Genomic DNA, 21,323 nt, shown 5'->3' with positions numbered 1-21,323 from the left:
TTGCTTTGTTTTGCCTGGGAGTTATTGTACGTGAGAATGTATGTGGTTCTAGGTTTTACTAAATTTCTTTCGTTCAAACCGACATCCGGTCCCTTGGTTATTCATTTGTTCGCATTGCTTCGTTTACAATATAGATAAGTAATTCCTGACGGTCACGACGATACGACTCTGAATAAATTATCCTCAAGTGACAAAAAGTGTTTCTCTGTCTTTCTCTCATTCATTTTTCAAACAACACAAAACAAATTCACTATGCATCACTCTAGACAGATGAATGCGTGGTACAGTTTCGATGTGTTCTATCGATGTACACGATTAGCGTGTGTATGCTGTGCTACGTGTTTTTTTCACAAAAAACGGAAACCGAAATCATTAAAATGTTCACAACTTCGAACGATGTTTTCGGCTTCGGATTCGATATTGCCCTCTGCGTGTCTGCTAAAAGCTCTACAAAATGTCGCATTCCTTCGCAGAACAAAAGCGACATCGATACTTTATATAAGTTTTTTTTTGTTGTTTAAATGTGTAAATGCTTGGCAGTTGTACGTTATTCGCTAATGTTTTTTTTTTTTTGCTAGTGAAACGGACTACAGCTGCTTAATGGCGATCCTCCATACCTCGGAACAGATTCGCACAACGTCCGATTAGTGTAGTAAAGTCTTGTTAGCTTTTTTTTCAATTAGCACTTAACAAGCTGGACGTTGTTTTTTTTTAGGTGCGATTGCATGAACGAATTGACGCATCACTCACTCAGCCCATACTTTCCCTATTTCAATCACTTAAATTGACCATAAACATATTGGAATGACTAAACTTTACAAAGCAATTAAAAATAAAATAAAACAAAATACAGTTCAACAACAAAAAATATTCATAATTATTCACTCCATTAAATCGCCCCTGATCCTCGTCTTGCACGATACAAAAAAAAAACACAACTTCTTATCGAAAATTAAAACCTAACATTACATGACAATGGCAGCAGTTGTACAAATTTTCTAAAACGAAAATCAACTCAACATTACAAACAATTATTAAATTATCTTAACGAATTGCCACATTTACTAACACGCATTGTAATACAATTTGAACGCTTCTAAAGCAGTACGGCACGTGATGGCCATAAAGAAGGAGTTTTCCACTCCGGTACGGTAGTGGAACACACGCGCTATCAATCATTTATCGACTAGATTCGTAGTATCACATCGCAATGTAAATTCTGAACATTACTGCCATGCGCATTTATGATTAAACGGGACGTTCCAACAGCTTATGTGGTAAAACAACGATTCGATTCATCTAGCTTTACAACCATCTCCGGCAAAAACCTGACCAAAAACTAAAGATGAAATGATTCTGCTAACCTGATACTCTCGCCGGAAGGAGATCCGCTTCCCGAAACGATACAAAATGCCTTAAATAGCTGCTATTCGCACCTATCGCAGAGAAATTCCTGTTAGTGAATTTGATCAGTCGCGGAGCTACAGTTCGTGGCGGTACAATAGTTGGATGCTAAATCGTTTATTAGCTCGATCGCCTGTTTGCTCAAAATACATTATAACCGAAACAGTGCTAACACGCACCTCTCTATGGGGTGTACGTTTTTTTTTGTTTGCGAGTATATGATTGTAATTGTATTGTTTGCATATTGTATCGTTCTAATTAATGTTACTATTACACCTTCCTTTTTTACGTTATTTCAATTTCATAAAATTGACGTTAGCCAGTCTCGTTTTGACTTGTTACAGTTAATTCATATGCCTTGCTGCCTGTTTCGTTTCAAAGTAATTTGGCGCAATACCATGGTTGTGCTGTGCTGGGCACGCAAAAAATGTATTATTACCAGAAGAAGTGATTCAGTAGCAATCAGCAAACGTGTGCCGCTGGTAAAACAACATTCCATAGGCAAAACAAACGCATTGCGCTATTGTCCAGTTTATCTTGAAGAAACTCCAAGATGTTTGTATGTCCTAGGTCGATTTTTCTATCCAATTTGTTAAATATACTGTTGAAGCACTTCCTAATCCTTTTAGCGTTTAATTTTCGTGTAAGAATTTCTCATCCAACCCGCTAGGCAGATGCACAAATCTAATCACTCGCTGTTTGCATTTACGTCGATCTATTACCAAAAACTCCCGATCTCTCCTTCGCGAAACAAACACTCACTGCTCAAATAGACTCCATCTGCTCGGCAAGCTCCGGTATGGGGCTTTCACTCAGGGGCAGTTGCATTGAATGCTGGATCGAGGACGTGTGCGGCGTGATCCATTGCGATGTGGAATATAACGGGCCGGGCGGTACATTCTGTTAGGACGATACACGGATACGAATACTCGCTTCATTTTGTAGGAATTGTTTTCGTAATGATAATAATCGTTTTGTTTGTTTGTTTTTTTTTTGTTGTTGTTTTGTTTAATGTATAATACTAACGATTAACCGTTGCTTTCTAATGATCATAATGATATATTGTTACTTCACATCGACCTAACAAAACACATCGAAAGCTACGGAAAACAACAAACAATTACTATGGCAGCGTTAGAACTAATGTTAGAAACATTTCATTTTCAACTTATAAAAACGGTGCAATTCTTAAACGCGAATGAATGAAACATAACACAAGGTGAGCACTATGAGAATGCAAAAACACAACAAAACAAAATCATCAACTGTATATCAAAATAAGCAATTATAATTGATAGTTTCGTGCAGATTAAGGAACTGGAACTGAAGACAAAAACCCAAATCATGAAAATTTAGAAGCCAATCTAAAGCTTTTTATAGCGAAACCGGAAACCGGAAACGGAAAGATCGTCACTAGAGCATAAAAAAAGAAGCAATAATAATCATTCGTATCTGTTTTGGTCGCACATATTCATCCTCCTGTTATTTGTGCGAAGTGCGCTGTATGTAATTTATCAAATTTTAATGCACAATTGTTACTATTTAATTGTTTATTACTTCGCAAAGTTGGTAACGTTCTTGCGTAGCGTATTCAACTTGCAAACCCCTTCACTGTACTTGTTTATGATAACATGGCTGTTTATGAGTAGGACGGTAAAAATGTATTATTAGTACTGTTAATCATGTTTATTGTTTTGCATTGAATACCCTAGTCGTGATTAGGCAAACGAATAAATGAACAGACGAACGAACAAACTATGAATTGTATCATTACAGCTACAGCTAGAAAGGACGATAATGTTGTTACAAGAAACACAAACAAAACGGTTCATCTACTGCTGGCGTACTGTGTGTATACAGGGAGCTAGGCATCTATGGACACACACACACAGACACACGGCTGTATCTACATTCGGTAGCTTGAAGCATGGCTTTGCTCTAATGCACTATAATCAGCATAATTGCAATCGTTGGTATCGTTTATAATTCGAGTACTGGCACGTAATTTGTTTTTAGGACATAGCAAAAAATATACCAGCATCTAAGCAGGAACCGACCCAACCGGGACAAAGATGCTGTGGCGAATTCTAATGGAAGGACCCCCACACAAAGCCCCACCTTGACAATGGAATGATGTTGGCTAATGATACGCAGGGAACGTGCCGGAAAGTGAAGTTCAAGCCCATCGGTCTACTACTTTTGGGTGGTATGTACCTGGTGATAGAGTGCAGCCACATTCCATGGACTGTCTGTGGCGGATGTTCCTTCGCTTATTTGGCACGTTTTCATCGAACTCGGTAACGTGCTCCAGGAGCAGAGTGTGCCCCGATCAGATGTCAAATGTACACCGGCGTGGGATGCACCGATACCGTGCTGTTGCTGCTGTTGTTGTTGCTGCTGCTGCTGTTGCTGCTGATGGTGCATATGTGAATGGTGAGCGTGCAGGTGACTGTAAAGATCCAGCGGATCCTTTAACCCTTGGGTCGGTTCCGTTTCGAGAATGGCTGTTTCGCGTACAGATTGCAGCGTCGGATACCCGGAACCGTCAACCGATTCGGCTATCTCACCGTATGGTAGCGGTGGCAGTATTTGCGTTTGCTGTGCGATCTTATAGCTGTGCTGCCGCAGCATCTGTCTGCGGCTCAGGCCCGCCTCCATAGCACCCTGCTTCTGCAGGATCTGACGTTTCTGCTGCAGCAACCGGTGCTGCATTAGCTGCTGCTGCAGCGGAGGCTTCTGTTGCAGCTGCTGTACGGCGGCAGCACTTAGCTGGTCCGAGCGAGCGACGCCTGCCCGCAGCAATAGTTGTTCGGCATCGAGTTTCCCCATCTGCTGGTCGGTGCCACCTGCAGCCGCCACCGTTGCCGCCTTCATACCGAGCGACAAGCCCACGTAGTCGGCGACCTTGTTGTAATAGCCGGCATTACCACCGTTCGCAGCTTCAAGGCACGCACTACCGTGCGATGATGTCGACAATGATTTCAAGATGAGCCCCTCGAGCGGATTCACCCGGAACTGGCTGTGCTGCAGCTGGCGCACGTTGAGCTCATCCTGTGGAACGTTTGCCTGGTACTTCACCTTCAACTGTGCAGCTTCCTTTTGAAGCAGATGTAGCTCCAGTACACCCTTTGCCTTGCACGTCTCATTCAATCGCTGGCTATTGAACGCTACCGGAGAATTGAGCGGATTTTCCGATGCGTGCACAAGACCTTGGGTAACAAGCCCATCACTGGCACGTCGACCCTCTCTGTGTGGGTGAAAATAACGCGCAAAGAGAGATAACATTACTTAGTGTATATTAGGGTGGAAGAACATTGGAGATCATTACCGAAAATCAACGGGCGAACGGGTAATACTGCGATGGTCACCATTATGCACATCCTGGTACACCGTGTTGGCTCGCAGGAACGAACTAACCACCTTATCCGACATGGCGTACACACACTGCTGTTGATTGATACAGGCCGCACTCGTAACGGCACGAAATGATGCTAAAATGAAGACAAAAACATTCTTTTAATTATCACGTGTCCAAAAAATGCAAACCAAGCTTGTTATAAATCAGAACGCCCAGTAGTAACCTTCATCCTTCGCTACACTTTCATACGCTTCCGTTGTGGCCGTACAGGATGGTAAGCTGCCCGCCAGCTCTGCACAATCGGATAGATTGAGATCTAAGCTTTCGAAGGTTGAAAAGTTACTGCGCGATGAATCGCAGCTCAAATTTTGACTTAAGCTCTTCGGATGAATATTGGTCACGACGCCACTCGACGAACTAGAGCTGGCGAAAGAATTGAGCCGCTGAATTGACTTGTCGATTGATTGTTGAACATCTTCGTCTAAAAAAAGAAGATACAAAATTAAAGATGTTTGTCCAGCTGCTTCCAAACAAGTGGCACAGTTTTTTTATTCTACCTCCAAGATCTGTCTCACATCCTTCGTCGGTGCTCGAGCTGTATTGTGCCGTAATGGATGTAGTTTGTGGTACTGTATGACCACTCGCTGAAGCGCTGGTAACCGTCAAGTTGGGTTCGTAATGCTGAAGGTACGAATAGGTTTGCATATTGTTGATGTAATCCTTGAACGGTGGTACGGTGATCGACGTTTCATTCGTTCCGGACGATGTGTTGGTTAGATAGTCCTTGCTGAAGCCATTCAGCGGATCCGAGTAGCGTTGCGACTGGGGTATTGACGACGTGACCGTAGACTGTTGAGGCTGAGACGCTTGATGGAGATCATTGTTCACCGGTGAATGGGACGGTGGTTTCGTATATCGGTTTGATTCACCCATCGACACGGGACGAGCCTTGAAATGAACATACAAATAATATAAAGTTTTTTTTGTATATCTTTCCTTAACAATAGTACTTTGCATTATTGCAGATCTACTACTACTAACCACAGTGATTCTACAAGTTTCCAAACAGGTGATATTTGATTTGCGAACAATCATTACAACCTTTCTATGAAAACACTAAGGGAAATTGTCTAGTCCTCTTAATCGTAAAACTCATAAAACAAACATAATGAATGATTATATCAAAGGATCATTTATTCCTTTATTAAGTCTTTTTTTCCTCCAGTTCTACACTACAGCTAGTACTAAACGTATTCTACCAGCAAAGATAATCCTTTTTCGTTTTAACCTTGCAGTATGCTTCCATTTGTCTGTACATTACTTACTGGCTAATTGTTCTATATAAATCAACATACAATACTTACGACCTACGTGCAAACTAAAACTACTCGCTTTACCGACTACACCGCAGCTTACAGTGAGGTTAAACTTACCTGCTGCAGCAACCGTCGACAGTCTTCCGTACTTTGCTGCAAAATGCGCTTGTCGATGTTGCTCGACAGCAACCGCGTCGAGGAGATCCGATTGGACAAAATGCCCGACTCACGCAGTACTATTGAGCTACTTTCTCGTGACGTTGCCGATGCTGCCAGGGTGGCGGCTACATTCGATGACAACGATGAGGGTAGCAACCCGACCGTACCGGGTCCAGTAAGATATGTGGAGCTACAATCTCGCTCCCGTAACGATGCCAGCTGGTAGAGCGATGCATCCGTAAAACCGGAACTGGATGTATAAGATACACCCCGAAAGTAGGAGCTATCCTTCAGCACCGGTTGCTGCTCGCGGATGCTCGTATCTCTCAGCATTATAACACCGGTTGACATTGTCGGAAGCCCACCGGTTACGCCTGAGCCCACTTGTGCGCTAAGCAAACCGTGCAGCGTTTCCGAACTTTGGTTACTCAAACCGGATGATATTGCGGGTGAGATTTGTTGCTGATGTTTCGGCGAGGAACCTGATTGGTCAGCCCTAAAGCAACAAGGAAGAAAAGATAACGTGGGTTGGAGATGTTTGATGACACAAAGCGGTAAAAAAAATGAAACACTTACTTGTGTTGTGTACTGATCGCAAGTTTTCGCATTGCCTGTTCGGCAACGTTACTCGGACGGCGGCGTTGCGTTTCATGGATAGCCGATTTTCCACCACCAATGCAACCGGCGACAGCGTTCCCACTCTCATGTGACATCGTGCGGCTTTTCAGTCTTTCCAAAAGTAACAGATAGAAAGCTGTGTAGTGATCGTAGCTATGAAGCTAAAGAAAACGTTCCAGTTAAAACTCTGCTTGAGATTTTCGATTTAGAATTAGCAAAGCAAACAGATGTCCTGTTGCACACAAACACAAACCTTCAGGCTCTCCCTCGTTTTGAGAATATCAATTCCCAAGTTCTGCATGATCTTCAATATCTGTTCATTCGGTTCCGTCTCAAGTGCACTAACTTCACTGACATTACCATTAATGACGATACTGCTAATCTTCGGCGTGTCGATAAGTTCCACCATCATCCAACGGTGTCGCTTGATTTGGTCGATTGAGAATCGCCGCGAAGGATCCAGTACGAGCATCTTCCGTATGAGCGATTCACAGTCTGCAGCAAACAGGTACGTTGAGAAAGTCGAAAATGCATCAAAACGTATTATTACTCACCCGAGCTCATGAAAAACGGAATCCTAAAACGGCCAGACAGTACGCGATCACGAAGCGACTGTAGCGTTGATCCGTCGAAAGGCAAGGCGCCGCATACCAGCACGTACAGCACCACTCCCAATGACTGTAAATAAGCAACAGGTAAAGTTACGTTAGATATACAACATAAGCAACAACTTTTATTCTACTTACCCATATGTCGATTTCTGGCCCTGTGTAGCGCTTACCCTCAAACACCTCCGGGGCAGCATAGGGTGGAGAACCGCACCACGTGGCAAGTAGTTCACCCTTTTTGTAAAAGTTGGAAAACCCAAAGTCTGCTATTTTTATGTCCATCTTAGAATCTAGCAATAGATTCTCAGCCTACAAAAGACAACAAAAGCATTGCGACCGTACGTTATTGATTGTACGTATGAAATTTTGTATCTTACCTACCTTAAGATCTCTGTGTACTATTCCCTTATTGTGACAATATTCTACGGCGGATAAGATCTGCCAAAACTTATTTCTAGCTGCGCGTTCATTAAGTCGTCCATACTTTGCGATGTAATCTGAAAGTAAGTGTAGTAACCAAATGCGAATGGTATAAATAAAAAAGAAAACAACCATAATTACAAGCCACAAACTGTTTGGCTAGAACCCACGACAGGCGGACACAGTCTCGTTGGACTAGTTAGCCCGACCTTAATTACTATGCATGTCGACAAACTTTGAATCGATCGTAAAACGAACGAACTTGTTACCGAAATCTGCATTTTCGATGGCTTTTAGCCGACTAATCTACTGTTCGAATCAGTAACAAATTCATGAACATACGACCACAATCGTTAGCCATAGTATTGCTAACGCTGGAACTTCAACCAAAGGTCCCCAACTCCCCCTAAAGCTAATGGCGAGCGTAACGCGGTTGAGTTGGATCGAAAACTTACCAAAAATTTCACCTTGACTAGCATACTCCGAGACTATGTAAATCATGCTCTGAGTTTCCATAACCTGTGAAAAGCAAAAAGTAAAAGCATGGTTGCATATTAATTTCGTCTGCAGTTGTCGGGCGTCTGTGCCCCGGGCTGACGCACCTGGTACAATTTAATGACGTGCGGGTGGTCTAAGCGCTTCATAATCTCAACCTCGCGGTACACCTTCTGCAGGTTGCCAGGATCAAGCTGGGATTTGTCAATAATTTTAATTGCTACCTGTAAATGGAAAATCGTAAGAGATTAGTACTTCATTTACAATTACACATCAGCGCTTATACTACAGAGACCTTTGCAATAAAATTTCCAAGAGAGTATCTCCTGTTTTGCGGAAATCGTTATTGAAGCACTATGATTAGGAAGTGCGTATCAAGTACTTCCAAGACCTATCACCTACATCTCCAAACTTCTACTTCTATCATCAAATTTATCCATCTTTGTTTCGCATATTCAGAAGAAAAATATCTTTTCCTCAGAAAAAAAACGAAAACCACCCAATTTACCAAGCAACAACAGCCTTACGCTGGTCCCGAAATAGTCTAACTAATTACATTCTTCTATTTTCCTGTCGGAAGCACATTATGTTTGGTAGCCATTCCAGGAAAATAGCATCTAAGAACGTCTCACGCAGTAGGAAAAAGTACCATCACGGACTAATCGGATGCTACTGAACCTTTTGATTGGCCACAGCGAGTAGGAGAAAGTTCTCTGAAGGGGACCGTTTCCTTTTTTCCACACAATTCGGCTTAGGATATCTTTAACGGCGTACTTGTTTTCCAAGGACAGACAGACGGCGGGACACACACGCACCCGAGCACATGAAACCACCGAACACGGCAGGTATTAATTGGTCCCAAAAGAATTCCATCATAAGGATACACATTTCATTTAAGCGTTTCCTGCTTTTGTCTAAAAAATTGTTGACAGCATGTTCTAAATGGCAGCCGCTTTAGTATTCGCACACGTACACGTGTGCACACTTTCATTAGGTTGGAGAAAAAGAAAGTTTTTTTTTCGAACAAGCTGTCCTTTGATTCACAGTAATAATCGTCTTTAATCGTCGTGAGATGTTGTAACGTCGTGCAGGAGCTGAAGATTAATCTTAAAAAAAAAGTTTAAAACATTTGCGCAAATTTGAATTCAAAATGAAACTAGACATTTGGGAGCTGCATTAATTTAGACAAAAAAACATGATAGATTGAATTTCTATCCGGCAAAATGGAATTAAATAGACCCACTTCTTAAAGTGATGGTGACTGAGGATAAGCTTTGGTTCAAATACGACTATATTGGGTGAAAGCCATGATCAAAGCGTGGTAAGGCAACTCAAACGATGGCCAAATCAAAATTAACTGCCTGGAAGACTCTGCTCAATATTTATTTGGGGGAACTGGAAAGGAATCGTTTACTTTGAGTTGCTTCTGTATGGTCAAACCCCCACTTTAATTCCTTACTGTCTTCGGTTGCATCGTTTGAAACTACCGGTCTATTACTGAAACGAGCCTAAGCAGACAACAGAAATGATGTTATGTTACATCAGGCAAACGCCAGGCCACAAACGTCTATAGAGACTCGCCAGAATGTCAAGCAGCTTAGTTGGAATGTTCGAATGACTAGCACTTTTTTCTCGCATTGCGAAACGTCCTGAAAGATAAGAACTTAGAATCACAGATTCTTCAAATCGATAGACTTTTTCGCCAATATGGACCAAAAATGTATATGAAACTTAGATAGTCCCTTACTCGAATTCAAATCGCCCTATCCGAATCATGCTAACCAAAGTCATAAGTTGCACACAAAAATAAAGAATTTCTTTTTTGCCAACCTAAAGAAGACATAAAAATACTATCGTTTGCGGCCGATAGTATACGTACCTCGTTTTTGGTAATTCGATGGCGTGCCAGTTTAACCACGGCAAAGTTACCCTTGCCGATCGTTTTCTCAATTTCATAGAAACCGACACGTATCGGATCCTTGCACTTAACGCGTCCGCTACCACCACCACCACCGCCCGCGCTGCTGTTATTACCGGTGCCACCACCGGCTACCACCGACGGTCGTGGCATACCAGCTGATGACGTACTTTCGTGACCCGTACCAACTCTCCCGCTGCCCTTCACTGTACTGCCGGTACCGTTATGATGATGGCCACTGCTAGAACTGGTGCCGGTTGTACCGCCGACCCCTGGCATACCGTTACTTCCACCGTTTCCGGCGCCGGATTTGTGATAAAAATGGTAGCTGTCAGATTCTACCGACGACGAGGACGCTGAGGTTTGGACGTGATTGCACGGCATTTGGTTCGTTGTAGTGGTGTTCGCTGCTGCTGTTGCGGCCGCCAGTACCATTGCCACGGATGGCGCACCGCCGGTCGGTGCCGACGAGATTGAGGAGGAACAAGATGGAGTCGGTTTACCGGCAGCGGTTACCGACATTGCTGCTGCGGAGGTGGGTGGGGCTGCTGCCATCGACATCGGCATCGGCATCAGAATTGACGTAAGTGAGGACGCACTGCTACTGCTGGTGATAGTGTTTGTGTCCAGTGTGCCATATTCGCCCATCGGTCTCGTCTCGCCCGTCTACTAGTTCCGCCCCGGGTTGATGGCGGTCGGGGTTTTTGGTGGCTCCTGTCAGGCGTTGATTCCACCACGTACTTAACGGTGTATCGATTCTGTACCGCACACTTTCACCGCCGGGGGTTAGGTTCGGGCCGTGAAGCCCTACAGCGAACGAAAATTTGGATTTTCGGTTACTCGATAGTTCCCAGGCTTTGTGTCGCTTCGTTAAATCCTTGGCATGTCAAAAAATGGGCAACGTTTCAAACGTAGTCAACTTCACCGTTTGCAGATGTGTTCCATTATTCCGGCTGGAAATAGAGCAGAGGAAAGGTTGGGCTATATTAATCAATATTTTATGTTAAATTATGAACCAAAAACAAAACGTATTTTATTTCTGAATTATTTATCTGTCTGTACAAGAACTTATCATTCCCCAAAGCATGTTCAATCAACATTCTGTCTTATCTAACCACTCGAAAGCATAAATCCATAAAAAACCACAAGATAGTTACAGCAGGCTAGAAATGTTTCTGTTATCAGTGTTTGCTTGTTTCTATACGTGTGTGGATACTTATGTTCCACTGATTAGTACACCTTCGCCACAAACATTAGAAGATAATAGTTTAGCTACTACTATATATCGATTAGAAGGATCAAACTTTATATACATAAAATTAAAATTTCAACATAAAGAAAATGATGTTGATCGATACCATAGAGGAACAATTTTCTCCTAACTGAAGCTAATTGCATGCCATTACGTTATCAAAACCCATCGTCAGAGTTAGATGCGCAGTTTCTGTTAAAGTTCGATGTTTTGCCGTAAAAAAAAATCACACGAGGAGAAAGAAGCGGCCGTACGACATACAGGACGCAGTAGTTACACATTAAAAATAGATAGGCAGCATAGGCTTTTCATTCTGTTCCTTATCAAACCGATTGCGCTTACGTTTGCTTCTCCCCTGCAACGAGCGCTTTTGGTGATGATAGTAAAAGTAAATACAACCAACAATAACAAAAATTTGCCCAAAAAAAGAAATAACACCCAAGAAGAGCCCATTCCCATGCGTGTTATCTTATCGGCATGTCCAACGAAACACACATACACACAAACAACGGTACGGTAATCGAAAATCGAGAGAGAAAAAAAAATGCACCTTGGGGCACGAGGCGTTCCAGAATGGCCAGGTATAACAACCAAAGGTTGTATAATAGGCTAACAACCAAACATCAACCAATAAATGGTTCAGGACTACTTCTATCCGGATGTGGTTGAGATTTATAACTTGCCTACTGTAATGATGATTTGCTTACACGGTACCCATCACCTTAGTTACTACATTAAACTGTACACGCAGAGCGGTGATTTGAAAAACAGAAGCAAAAAAAATAGTCCTACAGTATGGAAACACATGCCAGACCACTCCAAACGATCATTGCACCGATGGGTATGATTTATATCGCATGTGTTTTGCCCGAATTTGCGTCAAATTGTATACGGCACCCGGGGGAATCGCGTTCCTGCCCCAGACGTTACCATCTTGTGAGCGATCTATATGGATGTTCTGCGTCAGTTGGTGGATGCTTTCTCCTGTTCTCCGGAGGGGTTTGTTTTTCCTCCCCTTCGTTGTTATGCTATATTTCTTATAGAGGCGACGAAATCATAGTAGCAGGTGGTGTGGCATCTACACAGAACTGTCCACTAGTGAACATGCCGTGGGTGGACACGAGAAAAAAAAAGGAACCACAGCCCCAACAACACACTCGAATGAGTTTTCGTTGTTGACATCACACGTCGCGTAAGATCGAATATCGATTACGGGCAGGAACGCGATACGTGTTGTGCCTTTGGTTTGGAAGGGGAGGGGGGGGGGGGTCGGTTGGGGGTTTTGTGTGCACTTTCATGTTTTTATTTCTTCACTGTTTTTTTCTGTCCCTCCACCCCTCGGATTCTTCTTTTTCTACCGTTTTGCTTCGTTTGTTTCGATTTGTTGGCAACCAATTAGAGGTACCGTGACATTTGTGAAACAACAGATCATGCTGGCACGAAAGACGGAAGTGCTCCACCGCCATTGTGCGGACGGGAAATGGGGTTTTTTGGGGGGTGGGCGGCCACCAATGGAAGAGGAGGATGCCAAAAATAAATTCCTTTTCCTTTATATGGTCACTTTATCACCATCGTTGGAGTGCAGCAGATTTGTCGGAATCTGAGAATCGAGGAACGATTTCATACCAATGTGCCACATTCTCGACGTACATGCGCTTCGCTAAAAATGTTCTTTTGATTGTGATAAGTGATTTTTAAGTAAAGAACTTGTTTTTTCTCACATTCCCGCACGTTTTCCCTCCTATCGGAGTATCGGACCCACAACACGGAGGTCATTCACACGCACCATAAACATACATCTTTTGCTATCCCGCGTCCAGAACCAGACAGACCCGTATTAAACTGCTACACACTGTACTACCGTCTACTAATGTCAACCAGCCAAAAGCAAAGCAGGCTGCTAACTATCCACACCACAACTGCATGCAGCAGCAGCAGCAGCAGCAGCCTCGTCGTACTCTGTGTGCCCTTCGTACCAGAGCGCGGGCGCTGCCCGCCGGTGATGATGATGAGTTTTGTTTGAACCGGCGTCACTCTCTTGCATCGTGTAATGTCGTGCCCTGCGTGTGCGTGTATGTACACCCCGTTGTGTGTACGTAAGCATGGCAAGTTTACGTACGGCTTTGCTTACCGCATGCAAGCAACACCATCTCAATATGTACACATGCTCTCCCCGCCTGCCCTTTTACACGCGGCGCTCACCGTTTTCGGCGGAAGACCCATCACCGTACCACGCTAAAACACCGTCTGTATGTGCCGCTGGGGGTGGGAGAAGGGGACAGCACGGCATGTACGTGTGCGGGTGCGGGTATGTTTGCTCCCCATTCGACGTCTTTCTTCTTCTACGCGGTGTACACACACACACACACACGTGCGACGGTACCAACTACTCTCTTTGCGCGCGCTGCGGACTGACGAATGGTAACGGCGCGCGATTCCGTTCCCGATTGACGTAGGTAAACGATTTTAGCGGTCGGGGCACTGCGTCACTGTCCATCCCGCACACCACCAACACCAACCAGCTTGACATTGCACACAGTCTCCCACCACTATCTTCACCCTTGTATGGGACCATTCCCCGCATCCTCTCGCGTGCTTCCTCGCTTTCGTCCCATTCTTCACACCTTCCTCATCAGTCATCCTATTAACGAGCGTGTGTGTTCTGCGCTTAAACTAAACAAACCAAAAACCCGGGAGCGAACGTAGAATAAGAATGCAAAAAATAATAATAAAACCAAGCACACGGACGCACATACACACAAACACAACCACACAGTTGTAAGTCACGGAAGCACGGGGTTTGCGGATGCTGCCTGCTATTGGATGCACGTAAACAAAATGATGTCGAGATCGAATGTCCAACAATTTCGTCGAGCGAACAAACGTACAAATTGTGGATAGACCGGTACAATGTGTTGTGATACGTCAGGTATATCAGTATCGTTCCACCGCTAGAGTGAAATGGGAATAAAAGACATGAAAAAAAACAACAAAACAGAACAAAACAAAATATTTTAAAACTAGAGCAAATGGGTGGTACTAAAAAGGCTCTAGATGTGTAGTCTTCAGTGGTGACATTTTGACAAGAGGCTGCCAGAATTACCGCGTCACTGCCAACTATGATCTTTGGTTGGATCCCCACCAGCGCACAAAGAGCACGTGCTGGTGCGTGCGCTCTCCATCACGCTCTCACACCTTCAAACCGTGGTATGCTTCCATCGTCCATTCTGTCTTCCACCGAGGGATGATTTAATCAAATCTCCGGCAGAATTATCGGCCCGTTTGCCGATTAAAGGGAATTCCTTTCACGAGTCAAACATAAATATCAACACCCAATCATACAGATGTGTGCAAAAGTGGTGTATGTAGATTTTTTTTTGTTTTGCATTACAATAACAACCACATTCTCAGTTGTCGTCAGCCCTAAATGTGGGTAAAAAAAGAAATGCCGGTATCGCACCGGTGTGTGTGTGTGTGTTTGTTTGGTTCGCGTTCGCGAGTGTAATGAGGTAAAACGATCGACAAACATGATCAGCGCGCGGAAACGATCGACGCAAGACGCACGATTTGACGCGCGCATCATTGCTTCTGGATCACGGCATGAACATGTGCGCTATCCGCATTTGCCGGCAGCAGTAATGCTTCGGTGTGTGTGTCTGTTTTTTAGCATTCTTTTTCCTGCTAACATTGTTTTCCTGTGCGAGTGTACGGCAAGTATAGAAACCGTGTTTGAGAATGTGATTTTTGTGCTTTGCTTTATTTTTTTTTGCGACGAGATTGCGAAACCTTTGCAATTCCAGCAAATAACGTTCTGTTTTGTTTTTGGTTGCTGTAGTTGTGTGGTAATAAGCATTTATGCATGCAAAATCGGGAAGACAACGTACGACGTTATTTGCAAACGAAACTTGTGATGCTACCCATAAAAGGACATAGTTCGTCCGGGTTTTGCTTGATTCTGTTCGAAATACATTTCCAATTATGTAATGTTATCAATACTACAATGGAACAAAATTTTCCATCAAATGTGCGACAAGTTACAACTTGACGCCCGGGAGTAAAACAAAACTCCTCACACCCACGCCGACATTTTGCCAAAACTGTGCCTCATAACAAAGCAAAGTGCGTAAAACTTGTTGAAGACGAAATGGAAAATGGCACTTGTGAATCATCACAGCCAAAAAGTTTCATTGGTGTTAACGCAGGAGGGGTACAGACGAACCGGTGGCGGTGCTTGTTCTATACGCCACCAGGCACCTCCATCGCTTATGGCAAGAGGTGAGCGAGAGGAAAATGCGTGGAAACCATTGAAGAAAACTTAACCGAAAATTTGTGTTTCAAAGAATTTGCAAAGTGTTACAAGCTTGGGTTGAGAGATTTCCAGCCATTTTCACCATTCGAAAGGTTTCTTTTACTGCGTACAAGAATTAAAAAAAACAACAACCAAACAAGAGCTTGAAGTAGAAGGCATGAGCGAGATAGCGATAGCGAGAAAGTGAGACAACGATAAGGAGTGATGTTAATGGTAAAGATTTTTTCTTCTTTCTCGCATTGTTGCATCTCGCTTTTACATGCATGGATACCACCCACCCAGCTGAAGCGGACTCGTTCGGGCTGCCTTCAAGTTATCAAACATAGCATGCTGTTGTTTAGCATCGACAGCGAAGGTGTTTCGCCTGCGTAGTAGTATGCTCCTCTACTCGGAGGGCAAAACTGCAAACCCCCCTTGCGACACAACTGGTACGTACGGTTAAGAATTTGGGGAAAAAATGGAGTCAAAAAAAGAATTGGAGCGAATATGTGAACCGACCTGTGGGTACGCGGTGGAGTTTGGTTTGATGCACATAACTAGGTGAACAGCGGGATTGTGAATCTCGCTGAAAGGGTGTGTTTTCTCCAGCGGAGAGGAAAGCACGACCGAGAGAGAGAGAGAGAGCGAGAGAGCGCGCTAGCAAGAGTGCGACAAGGACGGTAAGTGGGTAAATGGGAAGGAAAATCGATTGCGAATCGACGAGACGTCGGATGGTGCGTTTTGGTGGCTCGTGCCGAATAGCGAACGGATCTGATCGGAAAATCGTTAACCAAAGAAAAAGCACTTGGCAAAGATATGAGCAAACTATAGCACCGGATCGTGCTACGATATAGCATGAAGACGGGACATTACTACTGCTAGACATTATTGCATGTTTCACGGCGGTTGAGCATGGAAAATTTCAATTGCGATCTGCACAGCACGTCATGGGAATAGTTTAAGACTATTTAGAGACCATTTTTTACGGACGTGCCAGTAAACTTGTTATATTTTTAATGCTTTCTATTAACACATCATCTGATCAAAACGAAGCATAGTAGTGTCGCATAGTACTACAGCTATGTAGTGTAAAACTTACATTACAAAAGAAATCACACACACACACAACAGAAGAATAAGGTGGGATGCAGATTTTTACCTTCAAATTCGCGATTATATTTTCTTCATGAAAACTTTCCTTGCTGATGAAAAGCGGCTGGTCGTAGCGTTGGATTTCTTTCTTAAAAACACGATAGCAACTTGCAACTTTATAACCAATAAAAACTCTCGACTGCTTTGATGAATTTTTCGCATTTTAGCATACTTTTTAAACACGTATTTTCTTCACATTCTACACACAGAGACACGGTCACACACGCACACACACACGCAACAGCACAAGCTTGCAGAGGAATGCAATGCAAAAAAAGAAGAACGATTATGTAGCTTCTGCTGTGGGCTGCGGGAACCCGGATTTTCTGTGCATAACAAAACTTAATCCTTGAGGTCCACCCCTCTGCTCGTGGTTAACTTCACATCCAGCACTTCACACCAGACGTCGCTTGCTTCACCACTAGCGCACGACACGTTTGCACCCGGTGATTCACGCACCAAGACCGTGTACCGTCCACCGACCGTAACCGGCCGATGATTGCCTCAGTGGTGAAATTGGTACAATTGGTACCTGCCCTGCTCACAAGCCTTGCCGTTTCTGTGCCGAAGGACACCGTCGATGGACCGGACAACAGACAACCTGGATCGCGGTCAAGTCTTTGTGATCCACGCGCGAGCCCCGACGGTTAAACCTGAACTGAGGCTGTACGCAAAAAGCTTCACTTGGAGTGTTCGCTCCAGACAGTGTGCGCTCTCGACCGAGGAGATAAAGTATGATTCTCAGCACACACTCGCCCAACCACGGGGTAGCTCGTGCGTTGGCAATGGCAGACAATAACAATGGCGGTGAGTATGAAACGTTCGCTTGTTCGGAATGAGAGCGGAAGGAAACGTTCTCCCGTGAAGAGTTTCTTGCTTAAAAGTGGCATACTATGTTTCTCGCATCATGTGTATTTAGCAATGGATACCGTTTTTATTGCTGTCAGTCTGCTGTTGCTACGGAAATTGCTTTGTGTCGGACGGAGTATTCCATTCCAGTGGTATTTTTGCTGAAACATAAGAATCTGGTACAGATATTGGCCTTTAGTGTAATTCATAATCATTTTTTCAAAAATTATTACACTTTCAAAATTCACAAAAATGGGCTTAAAATTAATTAAAAGCGATACAAAAGTATTGTTTTCTATTCCACACAAACAAGCTGTAACTTTAGGGAAATTAAAAAAAATCATTCCAAACACTTTTCAATCGCCTGTCTGCTATGCGATTGTATTTTGGCACGTTTCGCTCTTGAGTAGTCGAAACCAAAAGCAACCGGACAGTTAATATAATTCCCACGCACAACTGGCTCTCCGGAAATCTCGTTTGCCCTCGAACTCTCCAGCGCCATGTGTTCTCTTTGCTATCGTCGTTCATTGTTTTTCCAATCGTCCCTCTTCACACCCCGACAGGGTGATTATCAAATTTCTTCTACCACGATGGAGGCGCATGGTTGCTCGCTCAACTTGACTGTTTTCTCTTGCGGTCTGTTTCACAACTCTCTCGGATCGGAGGTTCAGTGTGTATGAGACAGTCGTATGAGGCGTCAATTGATCGGAGAGTGCGGAGAGCGAGAAAGCAGACATTGTCAGCGTAATGACGTCAGAACATCGGCGACAGTACCGGGATTATTACGAGCCAGCGCTCCAATCAAATCAAGACACAAAGAGTAGTAGACAGCAAGGACCAGCGCCAAACCAAACACTCATCCTCTCTGGACGTACGGATTCGTTTTATGGCATGCGCACTAAACAACGGCTCGCGCTACCAACCGTCCCATCTGCGTTCGATGCCGGTCGGTTGACGTAAACGCGTTAGCGTCGGCACAAAAGCGAAGCGAAACATTGCGTCCTACCTTAGCAACCCGTGCCTGCATCGATCACAGCACACTGAGACGTCGTATGTGTTGTACGTATCCCTGCAAAGGGTGACCCGTGTTTAGAGTAACAATTTTTCCGTTCCGCGGGTAAAGATGATAATACGTAGTGGAATTGTTAAACATACCGACGACACTCGTAACCATCATCGTGGGGTCACGGCGCCACCAAGGGCCAATACGGCAGGGCGCCCAACAGGCTGCCTTTGCACTGTATGCAAATGATGATGCCTTGCATGGTTTAGGCGTATCGTTTCTTTTTCGATGTGGCGACTGTTGTTCCCTCAACGGAATGTTTTGTCGCTGGCGAAACGGTGTGCTTGCGTCAGCACGCGCTGCTGTTATCCTCCATCCGTATAAATACACGTCCTGAATCTAGCTCATCCTGTTTAAATATAAATAAGACAAACGATGAGATGAAAAAGGTATACGCTTGTCAGCTAAATATAGTGAAGCTCGTGACGAACGCGAGGAACGCGGAAGGCGCGACGCGTGTATACTCGCTGGTGTGTCTCAAGTGCAACGAGAGTACGGCGGGACGTTTCGCGAGCAAAAGTGTAAAGCGATTAAAGCGACAAGTCCTTAAACATTTACGTGACCCGTTCCACTCCAGTGTGTTCTTTGAAGCACGCGAACCGCTCGTGAACAAGACTCGACCTATCTACCGTATGACGTACGTTCGCGTAGAATGACGGAAGGAGGGAAAACGAACGTTAAACAAATATTTTTAAAGTTCATTCAACCGATGCATCATCATGGAAAAATCGGAAGCACTGTTCGTAATTTTAGAGTCTAGGAAGGATGTTTCTCACACCCGGTAGTATTCCCATCGCAAGACATATTTTATGCGTATGTGTGTGTGCGTTACGCACCCTTTGAAGTGATGACTAGTGTGACACGCGCTCATTAGAGATACGAATATGAGAAGAAAAAAAACAAATTTGCAAACCCGCATCTTTTTCAGTCGACTTATCACGTATATTTCTAGAATCCAGGTATGATTCGCCCCTTCTTGGCCAATTTCTTCAGCTTGGTGTTCTTTTTCTTTTGGGCGCGTTCCTTCAGATTAGCCGTACGTTCCTTCTGCCGCTGGTTTTGCTCGTGTTCAATCTTTTGCTGCCGTTGCTTCCAACTTTCCTTTGATTTTTTAATCTGCTTCTTACGCTTGTTCAATTTTTTGGAAAGTAATTCCGGATCATCGCGTACCTATAGAAATGGATAGGAAAAATACAATTTCAAAAAAAATTATTACAATGTTTTCATTGCGATGTCGTTAACAGAAACGTTACCTTTTGGCCGAGGGTTTTAGCCATTGCTTTCTCCCAAGCCTGTTTTTTCTTTATTTCAGCATACTTCTCCAGTTCGCCCGATTGCTTCAACTCGGCCAGATGTTTTTTGTTGTCAACAGCCTTCTTCAGCAGTTTCCGCGTATCCGTTTCGATGCCTGCAAGCAAAGCGCAAGTTAGTTAAGCTCGGAATGAAACATACTGTTTTAGCAACTTACCCTTCTTTCGAACGTCGCTTTCGTCAAGCTGCACTTTGGAAAACACTATTTTTCCTTCAGCATTGAACATGGGTTCCTTTTCCTTCTTTACATCCAGCGGCTTGTGTTCGATTAATTTGCTTCTTTGCTGCTCCTGTTTTACTGCCATCATGTTGATCGATTTCAGCTTTTCCTTTAGCTGTTTTTCCTTTTTCAATTTCTTTCGTTCGGCCTTGTTACTGTCCGTTCCCAGTTTGCTTTTGCGTCCCAGGTGCTTTCCGGCGACTTTGTTTTTCTTAACCTCCAACCGGTGTGCCTTGTCCTCTTCGGTATCTTTCATCTTTTTCAAGTGTTGTTTTTTGGTGGCTTCATCCGTCTCTAACAAATAGTCGGACTCATCGCCATCATCTGTGAAGCAATACGCGATTATAAGTGGTGTGTGGCATTACATACGATCAGTATACAATTATAAAGGACACTTTCGCTACAGACACACTATACAATACGCACCTTCTACGGATTCCGGAATGTTGAACAGTTCCATGTAGAATTCCATTTCATCGTTAATCGCTTGTAGGCGGGTTTTTAGTTCGGCCGCGATTTTCTTACCCATTTTTTGTTAGTTTAAAGCAACGTACACGCGATATAAATCTAATTCAAAACTACACAATTCCGGCATGTAGCTGATTTTGGTCCGCGTGGTGCAAATCAAAACAAACGTACGGGGAGAATCGATTCGATTGACAGTTCCGTAGAGATGGGCACCGACTAATGACAGCCATCATTTCCATCCGGGAGCATACATTCCGTTCCAAACCTCAAATCGGATGAAACCGAACAAAATTGTGAACAATCGTTTTTAACTTTCTTTTCAAACAATCAGCAATTATCACAGAAATTTTCGAAAAATTCTAGAAAGAAAAATCGTTTTTTTGTCCCTAATTATGATGTTTCACAGTGTTGCCGCGTTTCGGTT

The 21,323-nt window shown here is 43.8% G+C and overlaps 2 protein-coding genes across 8 annotated transcripts; both read right to left on the bottom strand.

Moving 5' to 3' along the window:
• Positions 1–853: 853 nt before the first annotated feature.
• On the bottom strand, positions 854–18,737 carry LOC125765401 (serine/threonine-protein kinase par-1). 7 transcript variants are annotated; one of them, XM_049430469.1, is made up of 15 exons: positions 16,996–18,737; positions 10,258–11,249; positions 8,486–8,602; positions 8,339–8,402; positions 7,845–7,960; positions 7,602–7,772; positions 7,410–7,533; positions 7,109–7,350; positions 6,814–7,016; positions 6,196–6,733; positions 5,320–5,710; positions 4,986–5,243; positions 4,733–4,895; positions 3,619–4,651; positions 854–2,336 (listed from the first exon to the last, which is right to left on the bottom strand). In XM_049430469.1, the coding sequence occupies exons 2-15, from the start codon at positions 10,942–10,944 to the stop codon at positions 2,217–2,219; spliced, it is 4,227 nt and encodes a 1,408-aa protein (XP_049286426.1). In that variant the 5' UTR covers positions 10,945–11,249; positions 16,996–18,737; the 3' UTR covers positions 854–2,216. The 7 variants fall into 7 exon arrangements, with proteins under 7 accessions (XP_049286426.1, XP_049286420.1, XP_049286425.1 ...); XM_049430463.1 differs by having other exon boundaries at positions 854–2,304; positions 16,996–18,736; XM_049430468.1 differs by lacking the exon at positions 16,996–18,737 and adding an exon at positions 13,751–16,872 and having other exon boundaries at positions 854–2,304.
• Positions 18,738–19,819: 1,082 nt separating this feature from the next.
• Positions 19,820–21,092, bottom strand: LOC125765461 (surfeit locus protein 6 homolog). The gene is made up of 4 exons (XM_049430643.1): positions 20,858–21,092; positions 20,369–20,755; positions 20,154–20,308; positions 19,820–20,070 (listed from the first exon to the last, which is right to left on the bottom strand). The coding sequence occupies exons 1-4, from the start codon at positions 20,958–20,960 to the stop codon at positions 19,849–19,851; spliced, it is 867 nt and encodes a 288-aa protein (XP_049286600.1). The 5' UTR covers positions 20,961–21,092; the 3' UTR covers positions 19,820–19,848.
• Positions 21,093–21,323: the final 231 nt, after the last annotated feature.

Source organism: Anopheles funestus, chromosome 2RL (assembly GCF_943734845.2).
Source record: "Anopheles funestus chromosome 2RL, idAnoFuneDA-416_04, whole genome shotgun sequence".
In the NCBI taxonomy this organism is placed as follows: domain Eukaryota; kingdom Metazoa; phylum Arthropoda; class Insecta; order Diptera; family Culicidae; genus Anopheles; species Anopheles funestus.
The sequence above is the reverse complement of the archived record's forward strand: the minus strand, read 5'-3'. Positions and strand labels throughout refer to the sequence as shown.

Excerpts from the sequence above, each read along its gene's own strand:
- LOC125765401 (XM_049430463.1), bottom strand. The coding sequence starts at position 10,944 with ATGGGCGAATATGGCACACTGGACACAAACACTATCACCAGCAGTAGC. Across the intron at positions 7,534-7,601 it reads GGCCAGAAATCGACATATGG|TCATTGGGAGTGGTGCTGTA; the intron begins GTAAGTAGAATA and ends GCTTATTTACAG. Across the intron at positions 6,734-6,813 it reads GCGATCAGTACACAACACAA|GGCTGACCAATCAGGTTCCT; the intron begins GTAAGTGTTTCA and ends TTGTTGCTTTAG.
- LOC125765461 (XM_049430643.1), bottom strand. The coding sequence starts at position 20,960 with ATGGGTAAGAAAATCGCGGCCGAACTAAAAACCCGCCTACAAGCGATT. Across the intron at positions 20,756-20,857 it reads CATTCCGGAATCCGTAGAAG|ATGATGGCGATGAGTCCGAC; the intron begins GTGCGTATTGTA and ends ATTGCTTCACAG. Across the intron at positions 20,309-20,368 it reads AAGCGACGTTCGAAAGAAGG|GCATCGAAACGGATACGCGG; the intron begins GTAAGTTGCTAA and ends CTTTGCTTGCAG.